The following is a 25,792-nucleotide window of genomic DNA, read 5'->3' on the forward strand; positions in this document are numbered from 1 at the left end:
TTTTTTTTTTTGAGATGGAGTCTCACTCTGTCACCCAGGCTGGAGTGCAGTGGTGCAATCTCGGCTCACTGCAAGCTCAGCCTCCTGGGTTCAAGAAATTCTCCTGCCTCAGCCTCCAGAGTAGCTGGGACTACAGGCTCCTGCCACTAACCCCAGGTAATTTTTTGTATTTCTAGTAGAGACGGGGTTTCACTGTGTTAGCCAGGCTGGTCTTGATCTCCCGACCTCATTATCCGCCCACCTTGGCCTCCCAAAGTGTTGGGATTACAGGCGTGAGGCCACCGCGCCCGGCTAAATAAACATTTTTCAAAGCCTCCCAAGTGTAGGTGATGTTTGTTCTAGTGGTTAGTCTATTCTGGCTCCATCCTTCTGTAACCACCCAAGGGCTGGTTAAAACAGTTTGTTGGGGCCCACCCCAGTTTCTGGTCCCACAGGCCTGAAGGAAGGGGCATATAATTTGCATTTTTATTTATTTATTTATTTTTTATTACACTCCAGACGCAATCTCGGCTCACTGCAACCTCTGCCTCCCGTGTTCAAGTGATACTCCTACTTCGATCTCCCGAGTACCTGGGATTACAGGCACCCACCACCATGCCCGGGTAATTTTTTTGTATTTTTAGTAAAGACAGGGTTTCACTACATTGGCCAGGCTGGTCTCAAACTCCTGACCTCAGGTGACCCACCCGCCTTGGCTGCCCAAAGTACTGGGATTACAGGCGCGAACGACCGCACCTGGCCTGAATTTGCATTTTTAACAAGTGCTGGGGGTAATGCTGCAGCTGCTGCTGGTCTGGGGTGATGCTGTGGCTGCTGGCCTTGTGAACCACTGCCCAAGCGCGTAGCTGCAGTGTGGGAGTTACTATCCCATTTTGCTGAGGAAATGGTACCCAGTTCCTGGCCATCATGGGCACTGTGCTGCCTTCCTGCTGTGCCTCGTCAGTGCCTGCCCACATCGTTGCTCACTGATCATGGCCTGCAAGTTAGTGTCATCAGAGGGAGGGAGAAGAGTTCCTAGAGTGGAAACCCTGGGCTGTAAGCCTGGCTCTGCCACCTCCCAGCTGTCTGGCAGCAAGCAAGTTCCTTAGTCTGAGTCTGTTTCCTCTGATGTAAAAGGGGAAAAGGGTGTTCGTTTGCTCGCCACCCCCATCAGCCTGGCAGCTTTGTGCCCACAGTAGATTTTCTATGAGGACCTCTCACTGATGCACTTCAGTGGCAGAGACTTGGGACTAAAAGAGGACTTCTGGCCCCAGATGCCCCAGTGCCAGCCTCACCCCTGAGGGCCACAGTGAACACCCACGTCTCACCACCTCCAAGGCAGCTGACACCTCTCCTGGTACAGGCTTGCAGGGGGGAACGGGGAATTGTACAGGGAAAAAAAAACTCAGACTACAATCACAAATTTTAAATGCACACCTTTTCCATTTATGAGAATTGTGTTGCAAAGAGGAAGGAGTGGAGAGTTTACTAGCCAGGGGATGGAAGACCCCAACACCCCAGTTTCTTAGAACATTCATTGCAGGTTCTCTTTTCATACTACCAAAGTCCTCCCACCCCATCCCCCACCAACCACAGCTTCCAGGAATCACTGAGATTCACAGAGAAGGGAAGTAAACACAAGAACACAGTTATGCTGAAAAGATACTTGAATGCACATGTTGCAAACAAGGTGAGTCCCAGGAGTCATTCTGAAGAAAAAGACAGAATGACACTGAAATCCATCCTGATAGTTATTCCAGGGAGTAAAGCCTTAAAGATCTCCTTGTCAGATGAGACTTTTAGAATAGACCCGACATTCTGTTGACTTAGAGGAGCTGATGTCATCCTCAGAGCCCAGGTGATACGTACATTCCCCGATTTGGCCACAGAGTGGATGGCAGTACTCTCAGCTGAGATGGGAATAGGCAGCAGGGCAGTTTTGGGTGTGGGTGGAATTAGGGGTTAGAGAAAGAGAAGCAAAGTTCAGCGGTTTTGGATGCAGCCACTGAGGTGTCTGCAGGAGTGGATGGAGAGGCAGAGCTAACAAGCATTTGAGGACACTCAGGCTCTCTGGGTAGCAGACATGGCCTGAGTGATCCATTTACTACTGAGAGGACAGCGAGTGCCCTGGGCTGCCTCCCAGAGTGGCTGGCCCTTACCTAGGGCACCTGGCGGATGCTCTAGCCCCTCAGGATTCACTTTTCACCATGAGATACTGACTCCTTTAAATTTCTGCCTGCATCCTATTTAAAAAATGGCTCTGCTGGATGGACAAGTGTTGGAAGGAAATTTGGAAAAAGAAACAGAGATTCTGGTTGTCTTCAGTGGAAAACTATGCATTGGGGCCGGGCATGGTGGCTGATGCCTGTAATCCCAACACTTTGGGAGGCTGAGGCAGTTGGCTCATGAGGTCAGGAGTACGAGACAAACCTAGCCAACACAGTGAAAACCTGTATCTACTAAAAATACAAAAAGTAGCCAGGCGTGGTGGCACGTGCCTGTAATCCCAGCTACTTGGGAGGCTGAGTCAGGAAAATCACTTGAACCCGGGAGCCAGAGGTTGTAGTGAGCCAAGATTGCACCACTGCACTCCAGCCTGGGTGACAAGAGGGAAATTCTGTCTCAAAAAAAAAAAAAGAAAAAAGAAAACTATGCATTGCTTAGGGCGCATCCTTCCAGTTATCTGATTCTAGACTTTCATTGCCTTTGAGCTATTTTTACAACTAAGTTGTAGAGTTAATGCAAAATAATTCTTGTCTGTGGATGTGCATATAATATATACGAATGAGGTTCAATTGACCTTTCTCCTCCACAAAAAAAACCCAGCCAGTTTCAACATTCCTTTACTCCATATAGATTTATGGTTCATTGTGATTTCTCTTTTGAATTGGCTGTTAATCTTAGCAGCACTCTCAATTACTGAGTTAAATAAAATATTTGGCATATGTACATGTAATATTTATGAGTCATGCCTTTTTAAAAAAAAAATTATCTTTAACAGAAGGCACAGGAAGGACTACTACCTCTCAGAGATGGAAAGGCTTGCCATGATCCACGCAGCACAAAGCCCACCCCCAGCCATATCATCCCAGACAGGAAGGGTGTAGCCTGGGCTTGCATACCTCCAAGGACAGGGTGCTCAGTCCCTCCTACAGGCCACTTCACGTCTTCCCATATTGGATCACAGCTCTGACTTTAAAAGACAGAACAAGTACAAATCTAAAACTAGAAGAAAACACTATGGTCCTTCCTGCTGACAGCTGAGTACTTGGGCCTAAATCAGCATCTACATACGCGGCCTGCAACCCTGGGTTCCGTGCAAAGGCAGTGTGACTGAAATGGCTGCAGGGGGAGCGAGGAGAGAGGACAACACAGGCTCGCAGTAACACTTCCACTGCCTCAACAAAACCCTGGATTTCCTGACCTTCCAGCAGTCCGTGTGTATTTTCAAATACCTGGTTTTTCTCAGGGCACCAGGGCAAGCCAAGCAAGGCCCACACACGCTAGTCTCACACATGTCCCCCAGCACCACCCCCAGGTTGCCAGCCCTGCCGAGCTATCCTCACGAAGACGGACACCCTCCCTTGTAGGAGGTGTGGAGGAGCACCCAGTCCCACTCTGAGGCCTCAGGTAGTCCCAGCACATCCCAGGGCCTCTGTTCTCTTTATGAGTGGGACCAGATAGGGTCCACCAACCGTCCAAACATGATGTCCTGCTGTCTTCAGAGCGCATTATCCCCAGCGTTGATGTTCACAATAATGCCCTTTCTCCCTGTGGACCATCCCTCTCAGGCCCCAGGCCTCTGTGGCCTACTTGCCCCGTGGCTGGTGATGGCCACTCTGCTGCTTCTGGGGGCTCCTGGGCAACTTCGGCTGTGCTGGTTTCTGGTAGGATCTGCGCTCCAGGCAAGAAGCAACCCCCTAGCTTGCCTCCCCACCTCTATGGCAAAGAAAGCGAACAGACCTTGAACTCTAAACGCCTGCTGAGGCTTGCCGCAGACCTCGAAGCCTTGTTCCTAAAGGCACAGGGAAGTGGACTGTTTCATTTCAGCATGGTTCAGTCTAAGCTGTCTGACATGCGACCCAGGCAGCTTTTTCATAGGGACTGGCAGCCACAGATAAAATCCCCCAATCATTAAAATTATGTGAGCAATAATTCAGGGGATGCATACTAAATAATGTGGATCTTTGTTAGATGCTTTACCCATCTCAACTCATTTAATCCTTGAAACCACCTCACAGGGTAGGAGGTTTTGCCACCCTACACCCACACACACCAGCAATGGTCAGGCAGCAACAGGCACATCCCAGCCCTGAGCACCTACTCATTAAAATGCGATCCCACCTCCCAGAACTCCTCTAAAAACATGTTTTTTTCTTATACACCATAAGAAGTAATTCCAATAACAAAACACTGTACTTTTTTCTTCTAAGTCCTTGTAAGTGCAAAACCCTGCAAACAACTATAATGGCCATCTACAGAAGCGCGATGGCAATAGTTGACAGCATCCCCAGCCTTCGTCCCCCTCCTGGAGGATGCTGCATTTCACAGCCACATGGTTTCAGTGGGATGATGAAGCATGAGGAAGCGGGGGTCCCTTCCCTTGCTGGCTTCACCACCACACCACCCCCATCACGGGGAGGCTCGGGGTTGTCTGTAGTAGACTCCTTCCCTCCACCATAGATGAAGGGGACGCTGTGGAAGGCAGAGCAGAGAGAAAAGGAAACAAGATCCTGCTGACGTCACTGAGCCACTTGGATCAACCCAACCCTGAAACTCACCCCACCTTTGGACTTTCCAGTTTCGGGAGCCAAAACCTCCCCTCATTGTTTAGGCCAGTTTGAATTGGGTTTTCTATTAACCTGCGACTGTAAATGGACTCCTCTGGTACAAAGGCAAGGCCCATCTGCTCTTGGCACACTCCTACAACTGATGGCGTGACCGTGAAAACGCACTGTGGATCAGTATATTAAGTAACATTTATAAAATACTATGTAAAATGATTCCATGGGTGTGATGACCCAAGTATATGGATGGATATTTTCAGGAAGGATTCCTAATACTAGTTACCTCTGGGGAACAGAAGACATACTTTCACTTTACATTCTCCTATGTTTAGATTTTTATTTAAGTGTACTTTTTTAAAAGACTAGTTTAAAAGTTGTTTGAGGTGTCAAAATTATAGTCCAAGGTGATAATTTATTCTGGTAGTTTTGTTTTTTTTTTTTAATTTTTTGAGATGAAATCTCTGTCACCCAGGCTGGAATGCAGTGGCTCAATCTTGGCTCCCTGCAACCTCCGCCTCCCAGGTTCAGGCGATTCTCCTGCCTCAGCCTCCCAAGCAGCTGGGACTACAGGTGCACACCACCACACCCGACTAATTTTTGTATTTTTAGCAGAAACTGGATGTCACCATGTTGTTCAGGCTGGTCTCGAACTCCTGGCCTCAAGTGATCTGCGTGCCTCAGCCTCCCAAAGTGCTGGGATTACAGGCATCAGTCACTGCACCCGGCCAGTTCTGGTAGTTATTAAACCACGCATTGGAAGCCCCTGCTGGAATATAAGATGCAGAGCACAGAAAGAAAGCCGAGTGAAGAAAGAATTGTTTTGGACCCTTGTAAGGAATCCTCATCCTCCTTCTCCAAAGCTGGGCTCCCTGAAGTTGGCAATTTCATCAAAACAGTATCTACTTAAAAGTACCCTTAACTTTTTCTTCCAAAGTAACACAGTAGCCCCAAGTTCTACAATGTCCACTTCGTGTTGTCCTGAGGCACCCTGGAGACGTCAAAAGCATTTGAGAATGGACATGCCTTTTTTTAAGACGGAGTCTCACTCTGTCACCCAGGCTGGAGTGCAGTGGCACGATCTCGGCTCACTGCAAGCTCTACCTCCCGGGTTCACACCATTCTCCTGTCTCAGTCTCCCAAGTAGCTGGGACTATAGGTCTATAGGTGCCCGCCACTAAGCCCAGCTAATTTTTTGTCTTTTTAGTAGAAACGGGGTTTCACCGTGTTAGCCAGGATGGTGATCGTGCCTTTAATGCAGCCTTGAACAGGAATGGCCAAGCCTCGCCAACTTGATAAGGACCTTTAGAGGTGTATGGATCCCCAGATTTCTGGAGGGCATCCAGATGAATGAGAACAGGGTTGCAGGTGGTCACCTGCAGCATTCTCCTGGGCACGATGACAGACACAGGGAAGTGTCTCTACCAAGATCCATCATGGGGGACAGGTTCCCATAGTCCCAGACATACAACCTAAAAACTGTGGACAAACACGCATATAACCCTAGAGCTGGAAAGGCCCACCCATGAAGGTCATTCAGCACTCCACCCCACACCCCCCAACCAGCACAGCTGAAAGCTCTGGATCAGTGGGTGACAGGCTGATGCATCTGACATTTGGGCAGAGACCTTCCCATGACAGCAGGATGCCTCAGGTGCCGGGGCCACTACTGCCTCCCTCCATTCTCTGCAGTCTATGTTCCTCTGAGACTGCTGGCTGAGAAGCCATCAGGTGGGTTCCCTGATGAGACTGAGACCCTCTCTGCTCTGCTGGGAGCCTTCCAACACTGCAGCCACCTACACTCACATGCGTGCCCGTCACCTCCCCAGTGGCCTCTGCATGGAATCTCCCAGAGAAATTCCATGTTCCAGGAAGGTTCTGCATCCATTTTCATTGTTATTCATGAGGAAACCCAGTGCCAGGCTTCTTGTGGACCATGCAGATGGTTTTTCAGCCCAGCCCACAGCCCTGCCCTGTGGGAAGTGGGATTCCCTGGAGGCCGGTGAGGACAGCTGCAGCAGAGTCCTAAGCAGACGGATGGGAGAGGACAGAGAACTCGCGAGCCCGGGCCTCTGAAGCAGAGAAGCAGAGGACGTTCAGGAGGTGCAGTGTCTGGTGCTAGAGGCCGAAGGCCAGGGTTGACAACTGGGATAAGCAGCTTTCAGCTACGTGGGGCATGGTGGGTGGTGGAAAGGAAGGGGTACAGACAGCCCAGATAAGAAGCTGCCTGGGAGAGAAAGGAGGGAGCCATAGGGCCTAGGCAAGTTTTTAGGATGACGAAAGGAAGGCCAGCAACAGGAAGAAGGGACAGGAAAAATAACGTGACAAGATCCTGAGGGGGTGGGCCAGGGTTGGGGAGGGGGTACAGGAAGGACCCCAAAGCTTTCAAGTGAGCATGTGCATGGTGGGGTGAGGAGAGGGTGCCAATGCCACAGCTGACCTCCAACCAGGGAAGACGGGGATTCAGGACAAGCCAGTGCTGAGTGGGGAGTGCACAGGAGGCCTACCCTGTGCCTCTGTGCAGAGAGCCGATGCTGGGTGGAGACTGCCAGTGCCCGGCTCTCATCCTTGCTTTCTTTCCATTCCTCATCCAACTACTCAGAGTCCCATGATACAGCTGAGAACGGCCAGAAGGGTCTATAGTTGAAAGACAAACCCAACTCTGCAAGTCACACCGAGACTTCATCCTGAACCAGGTCTACAGGAATAGATGGGTCAGGCCTGCAGGAGCCTTCCAGGAGCTCTGGCAGGGAGGGTCTGCGGCCACCCACTCCCCCAGGGAAGGCTGGATCAGAGGCATCTAGTGAGGCAGCCACCACCACCAACCCCCTTCAGAGAGGCCGGCACACCCAGGACACACAGCTCGTGCAGCGGCAGTGCCCAGGCTTCAATCCCGTGTCCCCACTTCGACTCAGTGTCCCCAAGCTCTTTTCCCTGGATCAATAAATAGTATCGCCCAGGGGTGGACAGAAATAACCTAAAACAATGTTTCCTCTAGACTGAAAGTGCTGCCATACAGAATCTTAAAAAAAAAAAAAATGCACTCAATGAAATGTAAGTCAGATTGTGCTGATGATGGGCTGCCTCTACCATCCACCCTTCTGTAAGGTCTACATACCCCAGCCCTTGGTTCCTCTGGCAGCCGCGTTTACCACTGAGATGCTTAGCAACATCTTGATAGTGACCCCAAACAAAAACGACCAAAACAACAGCATTAATATAAAGATATATTCCATAAAAGAGTTTGGCAGTCAAAGAGAAGCCTCATACTTCCGAAAAACACAAGCATTCTTCTCCTAGTCTACAGAGAATTGCAAAAAAACAAACAAACAAAAAAACCAGGAAAAAAAAGATAATATCATCATCAACAAACAGCCACCAGTATACACCACACTAGAATGTACACTCCAGCAAGTAACTGAAGGTTGCACTCGATCCCTGAACGACAAGAAGTGGTCCGAGCTATGGCAAAGCGTTAGAAAGTAGCCCAGCTAGACAAATGCCCCAGCTATCCCCAGGGGAATTATTCAGTACTTAAGAAGACTTCATTTCCAAGAGCAGGCCCCAGAAAAGCCCTGACAGGAAGGGTGGACCAGTGACCACCGATATCCGGTCACCAGAAACAAAACGCCCGGACCTTCTGAACAGCTGCAGCCCGGGGTTGTGGCTCGGCATGGGGCGTGGTTGCAGAACAGCTATCTCCAGAGAGAAGCAAATGGCAGGTCAGCCAGCCCTGGGTACGCGGCCACAAGAGGAGCCCTGGCCAACTGTTTCAGGCAACCGTCTTGAGCTGGGGCTCCCTGGGCTTGCAGTGGGGAGGGTCAGGATTCAAGTTCTGGGTGACAATTTCAGTAGCACCAAGACCAGAAGACAGTGAGGCCACGCTGAGGAGTGGGGGAGTGCTTGTATGTGGGATACATGGAGGGAGGCTGCAGTATGTGGAGGGGAAGGAGAGGCTGTTGTGGGCTGGTTCTTAAGACACTCGAGGGGACTCAAAAGGGTTGGCTCCAGCTGTGGACACTATGTAAGGCTGCTCAGAGGAGAATGCTGGAGGAGAGGAAGAGGAAGTGAAATGGTATGAGAACATTCTTACCCCTATAAATAAACTATTTACACACTTTAAGAAAAGGAGAGCCGGCTCTCAGTGAAGAACCATGCCCACCACCCCACCGGCGCCATCAGGGCTTAATGCTGTCAAGACCAGAGGCAGTTCTGGCACCGGGAGAACAGCTGGTGGACACAGGGGGGCAGTGGACAAGGCACTCCCGTGGCACCAGTCCACGCACTGGCTCAGGCTTACTTCACTTGAACATGGCTGAGGATCCTGCAAACCACCCCCGATGTGTGCATGCCCCCGCAGACTGCGCTGGCACTCAGAGGCCCAGCGGGGCCACATCTGCCTACCCAGTTATGGGCAGGACCCCGTGCTGCTTGGCTTGATGGAGAGAGATGCCTTGTCCATGCCTGTGGGTCCCTCTACCCACGGCCCACCCACAGATGTGGCTGACCGAAAGCAGATGTCTGGATGCCAGTGGACAGGGGACCAAGGTGTCCTGCAGATGTGCTTGAGCTGCAGGGGGACTGAGTCAATCCCTCCTGGCAGCCACAGGAGCCCTCTCTGTCTTTCAGTCACCACTCCCACATAAAGACACATTCTCTGTCTCTGGATAGACTCCAGAGGGATACAGTCACAAGTCTGGGCAGGTAACAAGGGGGCCCCTTGGTCGTCAGCACCAGCAAGCAGAAACAGAGAGGTCACGTCACGCTGAGGCTGAAGATGGGGAGCTGGCTCTGGGGGTGTCGGCTCCTCTCCCTCTGGACTTAGGGCTGACAGCAGAGAAAGGCTCTAGCTTCCCGGTGTGGCTCAGCTCGGCTCCCTCAACTCTGCTCCTTAGAAGTGATGGCCGGCCTTCACTGCCTCGATGTCCGAGATCAGGGTCCTTGCCAGGAAGATGCCAAATATCTGAAACCAACACCAGCAGAGTCAGTGACCATTGCTGGGGCCCAAAGGCAGAGGGCAGGGAGCGGAAGGTGAGGTTGGGAGCTCCCACTGCACGCCTCTCCTCATGCCCCTGCTGCAACTGAGGACGGAAGGTGAGGTTGGGAGCTTCCACTGCACGCCTCTCCTCACCCTCTCCCGCTGCAACTGAGGATGCAGAGAGAGCACCGTGGAGCCAGTGGCACAGCACAGCTACTCCTCCCACAAAAAGGGGTTCTGGGGTCTAGTCTGTTACATCCCCAGAGCCTAGAAGAGGCAAACCACAGGCAGCACAAGCAAAAGAGACACTCTGCCCTGCCTCCAATGTGATTAAGTGCGTCACAAGCCATGGGGCAGGACACGCCCGTCCCTGGGTTAAACTAAAAATAACAGGGTCACCCTGACTGTTTCTGATTCCCAAAATAATAAATCTTGAGTGTTTCCCGTAAACGTCGATTCCACAAAAAGACCAAGGCCACCCCCAATTTCGGCTGTGCTAATGTCTGAAGGTTCATCCCAATCTTGGTGAGTGGGAAATCGTGAGAGAAGACTGATGTTCTTCTAACGTGAACAGACGAACATGAACTTCGTGACCTCTGGAAATGGCTTTTTTTCCCCTTTAAATTCTTGTGTGGTTCTAATTTGACTAGTCAGTCCTTCTGAAGTATGATTCTTCCCTTGCCCATTTTGCAAATAACTTTTTTCTTTCCTTTTCCAGTTGCTTCCTCCTATTTCTTAGTCTTCCTTGAAGGAGGAAGGCATGTGTGGGTGGCTGGTGGCCCTGGGTCCACCTCAGTCACCCTCTTCAAGGCAAGAACAGAGTCAAACACTTTATAACTGGTGTTATTTTCCACACAAGAACTGCATCAGTGGACCCAGAAGCTGCAGCTTCTTGGAAGCCCTGAACAGCACTGGAAAGACTCCTGGTTTCTCTGATCACTGAATTCTTGACTTTCTCTGCCACTTCTTCTCCTGGCAGTCACCGACCAGCCCAGTCACTCCAAGCCTCACTGCCTGCTCAGCCACCAACATCCTCCCACATGTGAAACCTGGTTCAAATGAACAAGCACAGCCTGGGAGGGGAAAGGATGCCACAAATGGCAGCTGGCCTCAGAGGATGTCTCATGGACAGGGAAGATACCTGACAATCCCAGCCTAGGGACCAGAGACAGGAGGAGAGGTCCCGGGGCGAGTGCACACCCTGACCCTCAGGCCACCCTCAGGCCCCAGGTGACCAAGAGTTTAGCCTCCCCATCTGCAGCACTTGATGGCTCACCCCGAGCACACTCCTGACCCACCTCCAGACAGGCAGTGACCCTTCTGCAGCCCACCGGGCCCTCTGGAGAGGGCTGCCATTAGGACCTGTGCAGGGCCACAAGCCCCTCCCAGCCTGCCCCCGCCCAGAGGGCGCCCCTATAGGTAGCATTTATGGAAGCCACCATTCTCCTCCCCAATACGTTTACACACATACACTCTCTCAGCGTTGGACATCCAGTTGAATCCCTTTTTTTATTCTGCAAATCCCTTAATACCATACCCAAGCTGGACCCATGCACTCTATGTTAAGGGCCCAACCTCACATGAAAAAAGGCCACCTGCCAATCCTACAGGCTCCCGGGACACACCTGCAGCAGCGAGATGGCAATGAAGATGCCAGCCACAATGTAAATGTTCCGCGGGAGCCAGCTTTCCAGCGCCTGGATGCAGCCTTTCGTGAAGATGGACTCGTCCCACTTGCTCTTCAGCTGCAGGAAAACACCACAGGGGCCTGAGCCTTTGGCACGCACAATGTCCCCACCCTGATCCCCTAGCGAACTCCGGCAAGGAGCGGTGCAAAGCAGGGTGGGAACGAGGGATCCAGGAGGCAGGCAAGGACTCTCCAGGAGATGCTCGTCGGCTCCTCCCAGCCTCTGCCCCTCGCTGGGCACCGTGCCATCGCACCACCTGTCTGACCAAAGGCTCCCTGGCTGTTTCCCTTCAGGTCTCCAGAGATTTCAAGACCAACTTTCTCAAGATTCCCTTCCCCAGTGTCCACATCTGGAGAAAGAGAAGGGACTTGAAGGCTTGGAGAAGGATGTGCCTTTAAAGGGAGAGAAACCTGGAAAAGGGGGTCTAGAGTCTCCTAAAAAGAGAAGAAGGGTGCTTCTCAGAGCGGGCATCCCACTGGTAAGCTCGGCTCCAGGAGACAGAGCCAGCAGGCAACAGTCACCAGCCAACCGGCTCCCTCCAGTGCTGACCCCGGTGGGGTATCAGTAACCATCTCAGCACACACCCCAGCCCTGCCCACCCCACACAGGGCAATCGGCCCCAGCCCCCTCACACCTATCAGCCTCCTCCATGGCAACACAATGGAGCATTAGTCCCTAACTTTAGAGGTGTTAGGGGCTAAACTGTGTCCTCAAAATCTATACACTGAAGTCCTAACCCCCAGGACCTCAGAACGTGATTGTATTTGGAGACGGGCTCTTTACAGAGGTAATTATGCTACAATGAGGCCATCAGGGTGCCCCCTAATCCAATATGAAGAGCATCATGCTAAGAAGAGGAGATCAGGACACAGACATGCACAGAGGGGAGCCCACATGAGGACACAGGGAGAGGACAGCCACCTGCAGCCAGGAGAGAAGCCTGGAACAGACCCTTCCATCACAGCTCTCTAAAGGCACCCATCTTGCCAGCACCTTGATTTTGGACGTCTAGCCTCCAAACTGTAAGAAAATAAATGTCTGCTGTAGCTTCTTAAATTTCTGTTTGTGGTATGTTGTGACAGCAGCCTTTGCAAATTAATGTAAGTGGCAAAACAACTCATAATTAGGGAAGCTGATGTTGATACAGGTTCTTATCTTAGTCCATTCAGGTAACTATAATAAAATACTATAGATTATGTGACTTATAAACCACAGAAATTTATTTCTCACAGTCCTGGGGGCTGGAAAGTTCAAGATCAGGGCACTGGCAAATTTGGTGTTGGATGAGGGCCCACTTTCTGGTTCATGGATGGCACCCTTTCACTGTGTCTTCACACAGTGGAGTGACAAATAAGCTCTCTGGGCCTCTTTCATAAGGGCACTCATCCCACTCATAAGGACTCTGCCCTCATGACCCAATCCCCTCCCTAAGACCCCACCTCTTAATACCATCACATTGGGGCTTAAGTTCCAATATGTGAATTTTGGGGAAACACAAACATTCCGTTTACAGAAGTTTCTCCCTGTAAAATGCAGATCCCTAAAGAAGGACAGTTGCCCAGGCTGTAGGGACACATCCCTCGTATGCACGGTTAACAGGAGGGGTCTCTGCAGATTCCTCAAGACTCCTCCCTTTTAAAACAGCAGTCATTCATATCACCAAAAACCACTAGAACAAGGACTGGAGTGGGGTAGGGTCTTGCTTCTCTTTGCATCCAAGAGCACACTCCCTAAAGCCTAAAGGAAGTCCTGGAGGACAGAGCCTCACCCCTGCCCCATGCCTGCCTCCCTCTTTGTCACCACTGCCTCCACACAGAGGCCAGACCAAGGCACATACACTCCTGCAGCTGTCCTCTTAACGAGAGACATCTTCTGGGATGCCAAGGAATCTCCTAAAAATGCAGTCTTTGTCCCTCAAAACTTCCATCCCACCTCTTTAAATGCAGCAACTCCTAGTTGTTGGGACTGCGGCTCACAAGGCTTGGAATCACCATTACTGCTCCCAGGGGTCCTGCCGCCAGCTCAGGAAGCGGTATGTGTGACCCTGTGCCCATGCTCAGCTTAGGTGGCATCAGGAGCTTCACTGCCCCAAGTTTCCCCACTTCAATTTGCACTTGTGCTAAATCAGGATGTTGAACCATAGGGAATGAAACCTAAAGAACTCTTCAAGTTGTATACACTAGAGCTCTCACCTGAATCCTGACATCATATCCACACTGTGTGTTCACAACTTTTTGCTGCAAGAAAAGTAGAAAAATTAGCTGCTTTTGGTGTCTCAAGAACCTAATGGTAAGAGGCTCCAGAAAAGACATGACCAAACACTAGCAAACATTTGTGCAAATTCCATTACAGCTCATATCCTTCAATCACGCCACCAACTAATCCTTCAGGCCAGGACAGAGTGGCAGACTTTCTCTGTGAAGGGCTAGACAGTGAATATTTCAGACACATACTCAATTCTGCTTTTGTTGCATGAGAGCCGGCACTGACAATCTGTAAACAAACAGGAATGGCTGTATTTCAAGAAAACTTCATGGACACTGAAATTCGAATTTCATATAATTTTCATGTGCCCCAAAATATTATTCTTCTTTTGATTTATTTCCAAGCATTTAAAAACATCTGAAAGCATTCTTAGCTCACAGGTCATGGAAAAATAACAGGCCAGATTTGGCCTGGGGGCCACAGTTTGCTAGGAGGTAACACCTATACTTGGAGGTAAGAATTATACATGCTAAAACCAACACTTACGAGACTTGGTACATTTCACAGTCGCAGTGGAGACCTCAGAAGAGCTGTGCAGTTTCAGCAAATCTGAGCCTCTCCTGGGCTGCAGAACTTGCCCATATTAATAGTGGTGATGCTCTGCCTTCTCAAAAAGCCAGGACCAGGCTTTACATAACTGCACCGAGAGCTGGCAACATGCCCAGTTCTACTCAGGCTCAGCTCAGGCAAAATTCACAGCTCCTTCACGGGTCACCCCAACAACACAGCTTCTGGAACCCAAGGACGTTGGCCTTGGATTGGGAATGCAAATAGGTACAGAAAGGACATGACAGGTGCAGTGGCCCACACCTGTAATCCCAGCACTTTGGGAGGCTAAGATGGGCAGATCGCCTTGAGCCCAGGAGTTGAAGACCAGTCTGGGCAACATGGTGAAACCCCATCTCTACAAAAAATACAAAAATTATCCAGGAGTGGTGCTCAAGCCTGTGGTCCTATCTACTTGGGAAATTGAGGCCAGATAATTGCTTGAGCCCGGGGAAATAATACTGTTTTCTCCTGCCTCACCCAGAACACCAAGGCCAGGGTGGGTCATGCAAGCAGTGTTCCTAGAATGTACACACATCGGATTTCGGAGCTGGGCAGCCTTGAGGAGGGCGTGGAGAAAGCACACCCGCTCCTCAGACGTCCATGAGAGAAAAGTACCCCAGAGCACTGGAGGAGTCAGGAAAGCTGCTGGGCTTCAGGAAGGGCGGGCTCCCTGTGTCCCAGCACAAGCCAACTCACCGCAGGATCTGGCACGCAGCAGGAGAAGGGGACCCCGCACTTCTCTCGGCTGTAGCTGGCACCGCTGCAATTGAAGTAGACGTTGAGATCCCAGTCTTCAGGGCCATATGCGCCACAGCACTGGTTCTGCAACCACAAAAGCCAGACCTGTTAGGGGCTCCAAGACAGGGCCATGGCTGCCCAGCATAGGGCAACATTCATGGTGATGCCAGGCTAAGTCTGCCGGCATCTACCATGCAGAGAAACCAGGGCCTGCCCCGCTACCCTCCATGTGCAGAGATGCTAAGCTGGCAACACAGGCAGCCCTTTGAGAAGAAAATAGCTGGGCTGTAGCCCAGGCCCGTAACCTCAGCGACTCGGGAGGTTGAGATGGGAGGATGGTTTGAGCCCAGGAGCTGGAAATAAATCTGGGCAACACAGCAAGACTGCACCCCCGCCAGGAAGGAAGGAAGGAAGGAAGGAAGGAGGGAGGGAGGGAGGGAAAGAAAAGAGACAAAGAGAGGAAAGGAGAGAGAAAAAAGGGGAGAGAAAGAGAAAGAAATGAAAGAAAGAAAAGAAAAAAGAAAGGAGGGAGGGAGGATAAAAAAGGAAAGAGAAAGAGAGAGAACCTGCTCTTTTGATGTGTTAAAGAAAATAATAAAAACAAATAAAAGGGAAATGGCAGTGAAGGTATCTCCTGGCCACAGTGCCTCCTCTGTCTAACCCACATCGCTGGCTCAGTGGAGCCCTCTGGCCCCACTGCCGGGCACAACATACCCAGCCCAGGCCCTCCTTAGCAGGGAGCTTGCCCTTCTTCCCAGCCTCCTCAAAGAAGACTCCTCCTCCCAGTCTCCTCAGAGGATGGGAGAGTGGCCTCTCTCCTTTAAGGACCCCTCGGCACCTTGGTGTGGTCCTTTACTTGCCACAAGAGAACACTTCCTAGTGTGCAGTGTTCTCCTCCCTGAAAAACTTGCAAGCGAATTCCCCTTTTCACCCCTTTACAAAAAATAGCTGCTGGCCGGGCGCGGTGGCTCAAGCCTGTAATCCCAGCACTTTGGGAGGCCGAGATGGGCGGATCACGAGGTCAGGAGATCGAGACCATCCTGGCTAACACGATGAAACCCCGTCTGTACTAAAAAATGCAAAAAACTAGCCGGGCGAGGTGGCGGAAGCCTGTAGTCCCAGCTACTCGGGAGGCTGAGGCAGGAGAATGGCGGGAACCCAGGAGGCGGAGCTTGCAGTGAGCTGAGATCCGACCACTGCACTCCAGCCTGGGCGACAGAGCGAGACTCCTTCTCAAAAAAAAAAAAAAAAAAAAAAAAAAAAAAAAAAAGCTGCTAAGTGTCTGCTCCTCAGAAAAGAGGTCCAATGAGGGTGAAAGGTAACACAATCAAAGCTCTGCCCCACACCTGGGGCCTCTGCCCTCCCCTTCCTATCATCTAGTGTGGCTACAAAGAAAATCCTTACTTGACTAAAAAATTTGTCAAAACCAAACACTGAAAGCATCATTGTGAAGTTGACAGTGTCTCTTCCCCTAAAAAACTTTTTCGCATTTGCCCTTACAGCTGACATGGTTATGGCAATAATCACAACAAATGATAATAGCGATTTCTGGTTGTTTTGTTTTGCTTACTTCTCAGGTAAAATCATCTCCCCCACACCTCCACTGTTCCACTTGCTTTAGTGATTACCCGAAATTTCACCCCAAGGAAGCTGTGTAATTTACTGAATCCCTCTCCTGGGAAGTTTTTTTTTTATTATTATTATTTATTTTATTTATTTATTTTTTTGAGACAGAGTCTCGCTCTGTCGCCCAGGCTAGAGTGCAGTGGTGTGATTTCAGCTCACTACCAGCTCCGCCTCCCGCGTTCACGCCATTCTCCTGCCTCAGCCTCCCAAGTAGCTGGGACTACAGGTGCCTGCCACCTCGCCCGGCTAGTTTTTTGTATTTTTTAGTAGAGATGGGGTTTCACCGTGTTAGCCAGGATGGTCTCGATCTCCTGACCTCGTGATCCACCCGCCTCAGCCTCCCAAAGTGCTGGGATTACAGGCATGAGCCACCACGCCCGGGCAGAAGTTTTACTTTTAAAAGAAAAAGAAGTCAATGGAGAAAACTATGTTTTTAAGGCAATGCAGGGACGAACCACAACCTAGCATGCTGACACCAGCAAGCCAAGAGTACGTGAAAATGAAAAAAGGATGGTGGCACTAAACAGAAAAGAAAGGCGAGGTATCAAAACACGGCTGGGATTTGGTGACTTTCACAGACTAATACACATTAGTAATAACAATACAGACAGGGTCTTTGGTACCATAAATGGGTTTTGCTGGATCCCATAATACATGAAATAAAGGTGAACAAGTTTTGGTTAATAATGAGAGTGAATCACAGATTTTTAATGGTTTCTGATTTATTTTCTTCTCAAAAGCAAAGTGTTCCATATGAAAAGTTCTTAAGGAAGGTGGGCTTTCCGTCAGCACACAGATCAAACAAGAGCCTTGCATTGCACAGGCTGACATGGCCAAGGAGTGGGTTCCTCCCCAGGTGGCTGGGACAGCTGTGTTCCAAGCCTCCAGGTGCAGCCACACATGAGAGGGATAAGATGGATGGAGACCAGATGGAGTAAAGGCCACAGCCTGGGACTGCTTAGACAAACCCCTGGGCACATATTCCAGGGAGGTGACATTCTGCTAGATCTGACAAAGCTTCCTCCAGGCAGCCCTGGCTTCTTAAAAAGGAAGGGGAAAAGGTCCTGGGGAGGAAGGGGATAGGAACAGCCTCAGACAGTGAGTCATGAGCTGTGGGGAAGAAGCTATGCCTTACAGTATGCAGCGCCTGAGGAGGATTGCAGCTGGTGTGGCTATTGGGCAGGACTGGAAAGATCTGGGGCCGAAAGAGGAGGGCCAGGCACATGGGGGTGGGTGGTCTCGGGTGCAGCTGGATTTGCCTGTCCAATCCCAACGGGAAAGCGCTGGCCCACTGGGCAACCACAAGTCGGCAAAGTGGAACAGACCAGAGGCAGGGTGGCCTGTTCCATGGCCTCCCTGCTGTCTGCCAAGCTGCAGGCAGAAAACCCACAGAGGAGAGAAGGCCTGGTGCCCCTGCTAGCCTCAGCTCCGGGCAGCACAGCAGGCCACAGGGGGGGCGCATGCTCTATCGGGGGCCCGATAGGGAGGTGCTTACAGCTTTCTGAAGGGAGTCGATGAGGTTCTGCAGGTCGATATCGTCCCGGTAGGACTTGATGTTGCTCTCGAAGAACTCCCGGAATCGGTCCCTCACCCAGTCCTGGAACAGGAAGGCCAGCACCGCCACAGCCAGCTCCAGGAAGAAGATGAGCACGATGGTGCCACAGAACTGCAGGGGAAGGGGACGGGAGCAGGAGTCACCACCCCACCAGCCTGCACCCCCACACACATAACCCCACCTGACCCGGAACCACCATCCTTGGCAGAATGTGGACTGTGCACCTGAGAGTCCCACACCGGGGCCCCGAGAATCCCACACTTGGTTAGCTGGGTGACTCTGGGCAACTTCGCTTCATCTGTAAAAAGGGGTTATTTATCCCTACCCATGTCACTGCATTGCTGTTAACAGTCACATGAGTAAAAAAGTGTGAGAAAACTCCAAGCCAATGTGTCAATCATTTGCTATGAAGCAGCCCTCCTCCCTGGACAAGGAGGAAACCCTATCACACGAACGAATGGCTGCCCTACCCCAGCAGTTCCACCTGGACCCTCCAGGGCAGCATCCTGGGATATCAGCTCCTTTAGGACAGACACTGTGCCCAAGACACTATCTGACGACTCTCCCTACACACACAAACCCATTGAGTGCCTACATATCTGTCACCTCACTTTATGGATGAGAAAACTATGGCTATGTCACTAGGTACATAGCTTGCCTGAGGTCACATAGTTCATGCAGGACATGTGAGTTCCCTGCAGGGCTCTTTACAATTCTGGAAGTGCCAATGTTATCTGTACCAACTCTGCATGAAAGTATATGATCATCAGCTGCAATAAAGACCCCTCCAGAAGCTCTCGGCTGCCCCGGGCCACAAGGAGTGGTGGCATTCTGCAAGGGGCCAGTGCAGCCACAAGTCCATATCCCATCAGGGCAGACTCCCAGCCTGCAGTCTGTGCTCTCACAGACATTATCACTGGCCATACAAGACACTAAGCAGCTTGCCACAACCAGCAAATTTGGAGTAATCTTTCAAAGTAAGAAAAAGGAAACACACACGCACATGAGGCCTGCCAAAACGTAATCTCTGTTCACATAAAAGCAAGATGCTTAACACAGTTGTTGTTGTTGTTGTTTTCCAGAGAAAAAATTAGGGGGAAAAAAAAAAATCCCATAGCTTTGCTTTTAAAATTATGTCCAGGAAAGAGAAAGCTTTATTTAATCAAGTCAACAAATAATACAGTGCAAAATATGATAATGTGTTTTCCCCACCAGGTATTATTTAACTGAATATATCTAAAAATGAATTGGTATCTAAATATAAAACTAAACTCTTAGTAATCTGCAGTTCTGCCAGGAAATTTGGGATTCTGACTTGTATATCCAATAGACTCACACATCCTTGGAGAAGGGAAATGATTTAAGGTTACTTGCAACATCTTTTGATCTTAGCCAGGAAGGGCAAAGGACAGTAGCAGACAAACAATTCTTTTAAAACTTCTGAAAGAAGATAAAAGGCAAAGGAGCAGGGAGTAGAGCTGGCCTACAGGCAGCTGGCTCCTCCCACCAAGGGCTAAAAACCAGAGGGTACCTAATTCTCCTGTCGAGAGGAACCAGCTTCTCCAGACAGTAGGGTGCAAAGGGCTGCCTCCTGTCCCCAGGCAGGGGCCTGGGGGAAGCTCCTAAGAGCTGCCACCTGCTCTGACCAGGTAACATATAATCCTGCCCAGCAGAGCCTGCACCCCATTCCATCCTATCCCACTCTTGTCTCTGTGGCCACTCACAAAGTTGAGCAGGCAGATATTCTCCCGCAGAGCCCCCACACAGCCGGCGAACCCCAGGGTGAACATCACCACGCCCACCATCAGGACCAGCACCACGGGGTCGATTCCATGCATCCGGGTCACTTTGGTGAGGTCGGACAGCACACCCTGAAAGAGACAGAGAAAGCAGGGCAGCATCGGCCCGGAAGGGGAGTCAAGGATGCCGCCCTGGGGGGTGCAGGTGGTACTGAAAACAGGGACTTGTCTCCCCAGGCTCAGTCCTCTTGTTAACAGCCAGGCCAGAGTCCGCCCCCATCCATGCCCTTAGGGGCCCCTCTGACCACCTCAGGTCCCAGAAAGTGTTCCTGGCCTCCACCTATGCTGTGAGTTCCTCCTAGGCGGCCACCAGGCTTCTTTTGCAGCCTGTGGGGTGCCTATTCCAGGCCTGGAGGGAAATGGGGCTCTGTGGCCTGTGGTCAAACTGGTCACCCTGGTGGCTAACCTTGTTAGTCCCCTAATTTGGCACCTAATTAATGAGGAACACTACTCTTCTGAGATGAAAACAGCCTCAATATGAACACTCTTGTGGAAAACACGCCCAAGGGCAGGCCAAAGCAGTGCTGTCCATAGAAGTTTCCACACCAATGGAGGTGTTTTAGACTATACCCCCACTCTCTGGCCACAGGTGTTAGGGAGCACTTGAAATGTGGCTAATGAGACAGAAGGAGTGAATTTTAATTTATATTCAATTTCAATTTAAATATAAACACAGTCACATAATGGGTAGAGCAGTTCGGTAGGGTTTGTAAAATGCCAAGGGGGAAAGCTGAGCCCTGGAGATTGAGTCATGTAGCATGTTTGCAATTCTGTTTCTTAGATGATGGTTGAACTAAGGGACTGGAGAGACCACAGCCCCCCTTCCAGTCACTGATCTCTGTTACAGTTTAACTGCCTCTTTCATTGTTCTTTACTAACTCAGATCAGATATCATCTAAGACCCAGGGACAATTACATCTTCAGTGTGGAATGTTAAACATACCTTTCCTGAAAGAAAAAGACCGCCTCAACTAATCAGAACATTGTGACTAAGCATCAAGACATACATAGGTGTCTGGGCATGGCGGCTCACGTCTGTAATCTCAGCACTCTGGGAGGCCAACGAGGGCAGATCACTTGAGGCCAGGAGTTCAAGACCTGCCTGGCCAACATGGCAAAACCCGATCTCTACTAAAAGATACAAAAATTAGCCAGGCATGGTGGCACATGCCTGTAATCTCAGCTATTCGGGAGGGTGAGGCACAAGAATCTCTTGAACCCGGGAGGCGGAGGTTGCAGTGAGCCAAGATTCAGTCACTGTGCTGAATCGGTCTGGGCAACAGAGCCTCTGTCTGGCTTTGTCTACATAAATGATCCCAAGCTCCTACACTTCAAACAGGAAGGCTGACTTCCATTCTTTGGAATTTGTGCTTCCTGGGTAGCCCTGTCCTCAACATGTGTGCTTGAATAAAGTCTCTCTAAACTAGGTTCTGGCCTTTTTAATTATTTTAAATCGACAGATTTGCTCCACACTCAGGGCCACACCCGGTTAGGCGGCTGCAGTCCCAGGGGCAGCCACACGGTGGTGCTGTGAGGCACAGATTGAACCTCCTCCTGGGTCACAGGGGCACAAGGACATCGCACCCCAGCTCTTGCCCTTTCGGGGTTCACAGGCCACTTGGAAGTTGCCCAAACCGGAAGGTGGGCCTTATCCTGTTCGTAAGACCATGGCAGGAAAGCCTGCAGACCTACGTTCTTCTGCCTCCTCCTGCTGGAAGCAAAGCGATGTTCCACTGAAGGAAAAAGGCCTGGGCCCAAGATGCTAGAGGAAACTTTAGTCCTGGCTATTTCCGGCCAGGCCTGCTCCACCTTACTGCTTCCCTCCCTTCCCCCTTCCCTCCCTGGCCCTTTTCAGCCCTCACCGCCTCCATAGCACCCCTGCCACGGGGCAATAAGCAGCAGCACAGCCCCACCCTGCCCATATCGTCTCATCCCCTTCCTGGAGCTGCAACTGCCCCATGTCCTTCCAGACAGTAGATGCTAGGTCTCCACTCCTCCCCTCTCCTCCTGAGGTTGGGCAAGGAGGCCCAGAGGTGCTTAAAGGCCCACCCCTGTCCCACAGGGCACCCTGGGGGCATGTCACCCAGCCCCGCTCCCTGCTCTTTCTCATCCTGGAGGACAAGGGCTTCAACAATAAGCATGCCTGTGTTCAGGGACCTGCTCGCTTGCTCCCAGAGGCACAGACAGGGTCAGGAAGTTGGGTTGCCCCAAGCCTGCTCTGGCCACAGCTGCAGACAAGAGCTGAGCTCTCCACATCCACAGGGCTCAAAACCCAACCAGCCCAGCCCAGCCCATGCCTCCAGCGGCCAACACTATCGTGGGCAGAGTAGCAAGAGTTTGTGCATGTAAAGATTAACAACTACACATCTTGACACTACACAAGAAATGCTTGTTGTCAGGGAACAGATTGGAGGAGGGAAAATGAAGTCCAACGAATCTGGTTTTGGCTGCCTGAAGCTCAGTGTCCTGTGATAGTTACACCTACCTTTTCGCTCCATGCCCACAGCCCGACTCCAAGGAAGACAACTCCAGCCAACTAAGTGGGGCAGAGGAAAGAGAGAGGGAAGGAAGTTAGGATGGAAACCAACACTGTGAACATGCTTCACAGAGCAAAGTCCACACTGCCAGGCAGGGCATGCTCCTAGCTCACATCCCACATAGCCCCTCAGGCCCTGCAGATGACAGATAACCTGAACCTACCTTCCTGAATGTCTGGACAAACTCCTTCAACCTCAGATGACCCTATGCCCCAGGGAGGGAAGAGGAAAAGATCTCACAGCAGACTTCACCCTGGAGAGACTATGGGTCACAGATATCAGGCTGTGCCGTTTCTTCCTCTTTTTGCAACCCTGAACTCATTTCAGTGCACTATCTGGTATATACGAAGACATCACCCCTTGGGAGGGCTAGCCCAGGTCCCCTCAGAGGTTCCCAATGCACGATGAGGCTGCATAGGACCAAGCACCACTACACGGTAAGGATGGGGGGAAACAGAGCCCAGGATCTCTGCCACAAGACTCCAGGCACAGATAAGCAGCTATCCAGATGCCCAGGCCAGGGCTGATCCTCCTCCCCACTGTATCTACACCAAGCAGGGGGTGCACCTGTGCTCAGGAAAGGCTGGGTTTTTAGCTAGAGAAAATAGGCCTGCTCTAAGCAATAAGCTCACCCCAGAGGAGAAGCACTCCCAAGCCCAACTTCCCACCTGCAGGACCCTATATGTGCACCACAACAAAAAGGGGCCCTCCCAAATACATGACACAGGTTCCTAAACCAGGGAGGGCTTTTCCACATAGAACAAAACACAACATGGGCCCTGCTAATAAAGCTGCCTCCTATTTTTCTGTGACTACTTTACACCACACTGCCATTTATCACCATCTCACGATAAATAACAGGACCACGCTTCTCTATGACTACTAGTGATCTCAAGCCTTGAGCCACTTCTGCCTATTTTACTCAATAACTAGCCCCAGGGGCTAGAATGGAAAGAAAGGGCTCAAGGAAAACCCCAGGAAGTCTTACCCAACCCTGAAAGTAATCTGTGATCCAACCTCTTCTGGATCACAGATCACTTTCAGAAAATGCACAAATGCCCAGCATTTTGTATGAAATTTTAGAGGGTTCACAGCTTCCCACTGCTGGCTCCCACAGTGGTCTGTGAACGCTAAGTGAAGAAGCCCCACCAAGAACTAATCCCTCCATTTTACAAAAGCAGAGGCATTGAGGCCCAGGGAGGGCCAAAACCAAAGTGCCTGGCAGTGGGGAGAAGGGCTGAATCACAAGTCTCAGTTCATTCATTCACTCCTCACTCATTCATTCAACAAATATTCACGGAGTACATCCCGAGTGCCAGATACTATCTCAAGTACTAGATACAGCACCAAGCCAAGGGGGCAGAGCTCCCTGGGCTCATCCCTAGCCCTCGGTCCTCCCCATGAACTGACTAGCTGGGAAGGGTTTTCCTGATGGAATGCATGACCGCTTCGTTTCCCTCCCCAGGTGTCTTACACTGGCATGCCGAGCGAGCCTGCAGGCGACTGGTCACCACCTGCCGAATCCTGCAAGCTCCATCCCCACCCATCTTATTCAAGGCCCCCAGTCACCTGCCTCCCTCTTGCCAAAGCTGGAGGCCAAGACTTTTCCTTGTGGTATCTGACATCAGTGGTCACAGCTGGTCATTCTCTCCTCCTCCAAGCACTCCACTGACACACTCTGCTTCGGGGACCCCAAGCATATGCCGACTGCCTTCCTCCCTGCTACTCCTCCTTCTCCTTCAGACCCCTCTAGACACTGGTGGACGTCACTCACAGTCCTAGCTCCTTCACCCTGCCCTGAGCCCTCTCGATGATCTCATAATTCACAAGGCTTAAATACCATCTAAACACTGCTGACCGACATACCCAGATGTCCAGTCCTGGCCATGCCCCCGGTCAAATACCCTAATGTCTAGTTTACTTGTCCTCCAAAGACAGCTAATGATATTTCACTCTTATTCTGCCCCACTACGCAGCCTTGGTCCCCCGACCCCAACCCAACTCATGCAACTCTTCTCTGTCTCATTCAGTGGCACCACCTTCCCAACCAGCAAGTGTAAGAGAGAAAACCCAGACCCTAGGCTTGGTGCCTTCTTCCTCTTTTGCTCCACACTCAACCCAGAGGACCCTCTGCTGGTTCTGCCTCCAAATACACGGTGCATTCAACCAGCTTTTCTCCAGAGTCTCTGCTCCCACCTGCCCCGGCTCAACCCATTCGGGTCTGGATCCCACAGGGGGCTCCTCACTGGTCCAAGCAACGAGACCGGTCCTTCAAAAATACAGAGCTGGGAACTCCCCGCCTCGAAACTCTGCAGTGACTTCCCACGCAGACCTAGAAGAAAATGCACGCTCTCTCCCATGGCCCCCAAGGGCCTCTGCAGCCAGGCTTTGCGTATACCTCCCAAGGCATCTCCTTCCCACCTCCAACCCACTCCCCGGGCCACCCTGACATTCCTTCTGTTTCTTGAAGTCATCAAAATCACCCCTGCCTCAGAGCCTGGACACTCTTCCCTCAGCCTGGAATGCTCTTCCTCCATATCCATTCCTGACTCCTCCCTCACTGCATTCAAGGCCTCCTTTTACCACCCTTCGTGGAACTGCTCCCCATCTCCCACGTGTGACCTCCTCTGTTGATTTTCTTTGTGGCACTGATCCCAGACCACAGGGCCTGTCTCTCTATTGTGTCTCCCCAGCTAAGCCCTTCTAAGGCCAGAGATATTATCTGTTTTGTTCAGAGTTGCAGCCCAACAACGAGGAGGGCTTGGCCCACAGTAGGCACAGAGCAGGCATCAGTGACTCCCCAGGACCCAAGACCAGGACAGTGCTTGCCTGCGTCCTTCTAGTTACCCTTAGGCGCACTTCTGGGTGTGATTCGATCCAAAAGCATTTTGAGCAAATGTGGGCCAAGAAAAACTCAGCCTGGCCCAGTTCCATGGGCCAAGCTCTATATAGGGGCATTCGCCTACGGTCAGAGTAGAACAAGCCCAGAGGCCGATGCCCCATCCAGCATTCCCAACAGACATTCCAGCCCCTGCCTAACCACTTTCCAAGACAGTCCACTCATCCCCTGGTGCCACATGGGACAGGTGAGAAAAGTCTGCCTTAAAGACACTCAACAAAACCACTCCTGGAGCTCCCCTCTCTCCTCCCCACTGCACTTCACAGCTCACCCCTTCTCTCACCTTGACTACTAAGTCTGACTTCTAAGTGTATCGTTTCCCACAGTAATACCTGCCTCAGGCTGAGAACAGTGGCTCATAGCAATTTGGGAGGCTGAGGCAGGAGGATTGCTTG

The 25,792-nt window shown here is 51.1% G+C and overlaps 1 protein-coding gene across 4 annotated transcripts in view; it reads right to left on the reverse strand.

The window, feature by feature from the left end:
* Positions 1-5,077: 5,077 nt before the first annotated feature.
* Positions 5,078-25,792, reverse strand: part of TSPAN14 (tetraspanin 14) — a 66,786-nt gene continuing 46,071 nt past the window's right edge. For all 4 annotated transcript variants that reach the window (XM_017856246.1, XM_017856244.1, XM_017856245.1 and 1 more), the window contains 7 exons: positions 22,447-22,497; positions 19,887-20,033; positions 18,103-18,273; positions 14,940-15,065; positions 13,622-13,666; positions 11,367-11,486; positions 5,078-9,726 (listed from right to left, as the gene is read on the reverse strand). In XM_017856246.1, coding sequence (XP_017711735.1) covers positions 9,655-9,726; positions 11,367-11,486; positions 13,622-13,666; positions 14,940-15,065; positions 18,103-18,273; positions 19,887-20,033; positions 22,447-22,497 — 732 coding nt within the window. In that variant the 3' untranslated portion in view covers positions 5,078-9,654. The remainder of the gene's footprint in view (positions 9,727-11,366; positions 11,487-13,621; positions 13,667-14,939; positions 15,066-18,102; positions 18,274-19,886; positions 20,034-22,446; positions 22,498-25,792) is intronic.

Source organism: Rhinopithecus bieti, unplaced genomic scaffold, assembly GCF_001698545.2.
Source record: "Rhinopithecus bieti isolate Rb0 unplaced genomic scaffold, ASM169854v2 scaffold_43555, whole genome shotgun sequence".
NCBI lineage: Eukaryota > Metazoa > Chordata > Mammalia > Primates > Cercopithecidae > Rhinopithecus > Rhinopithecus bieti.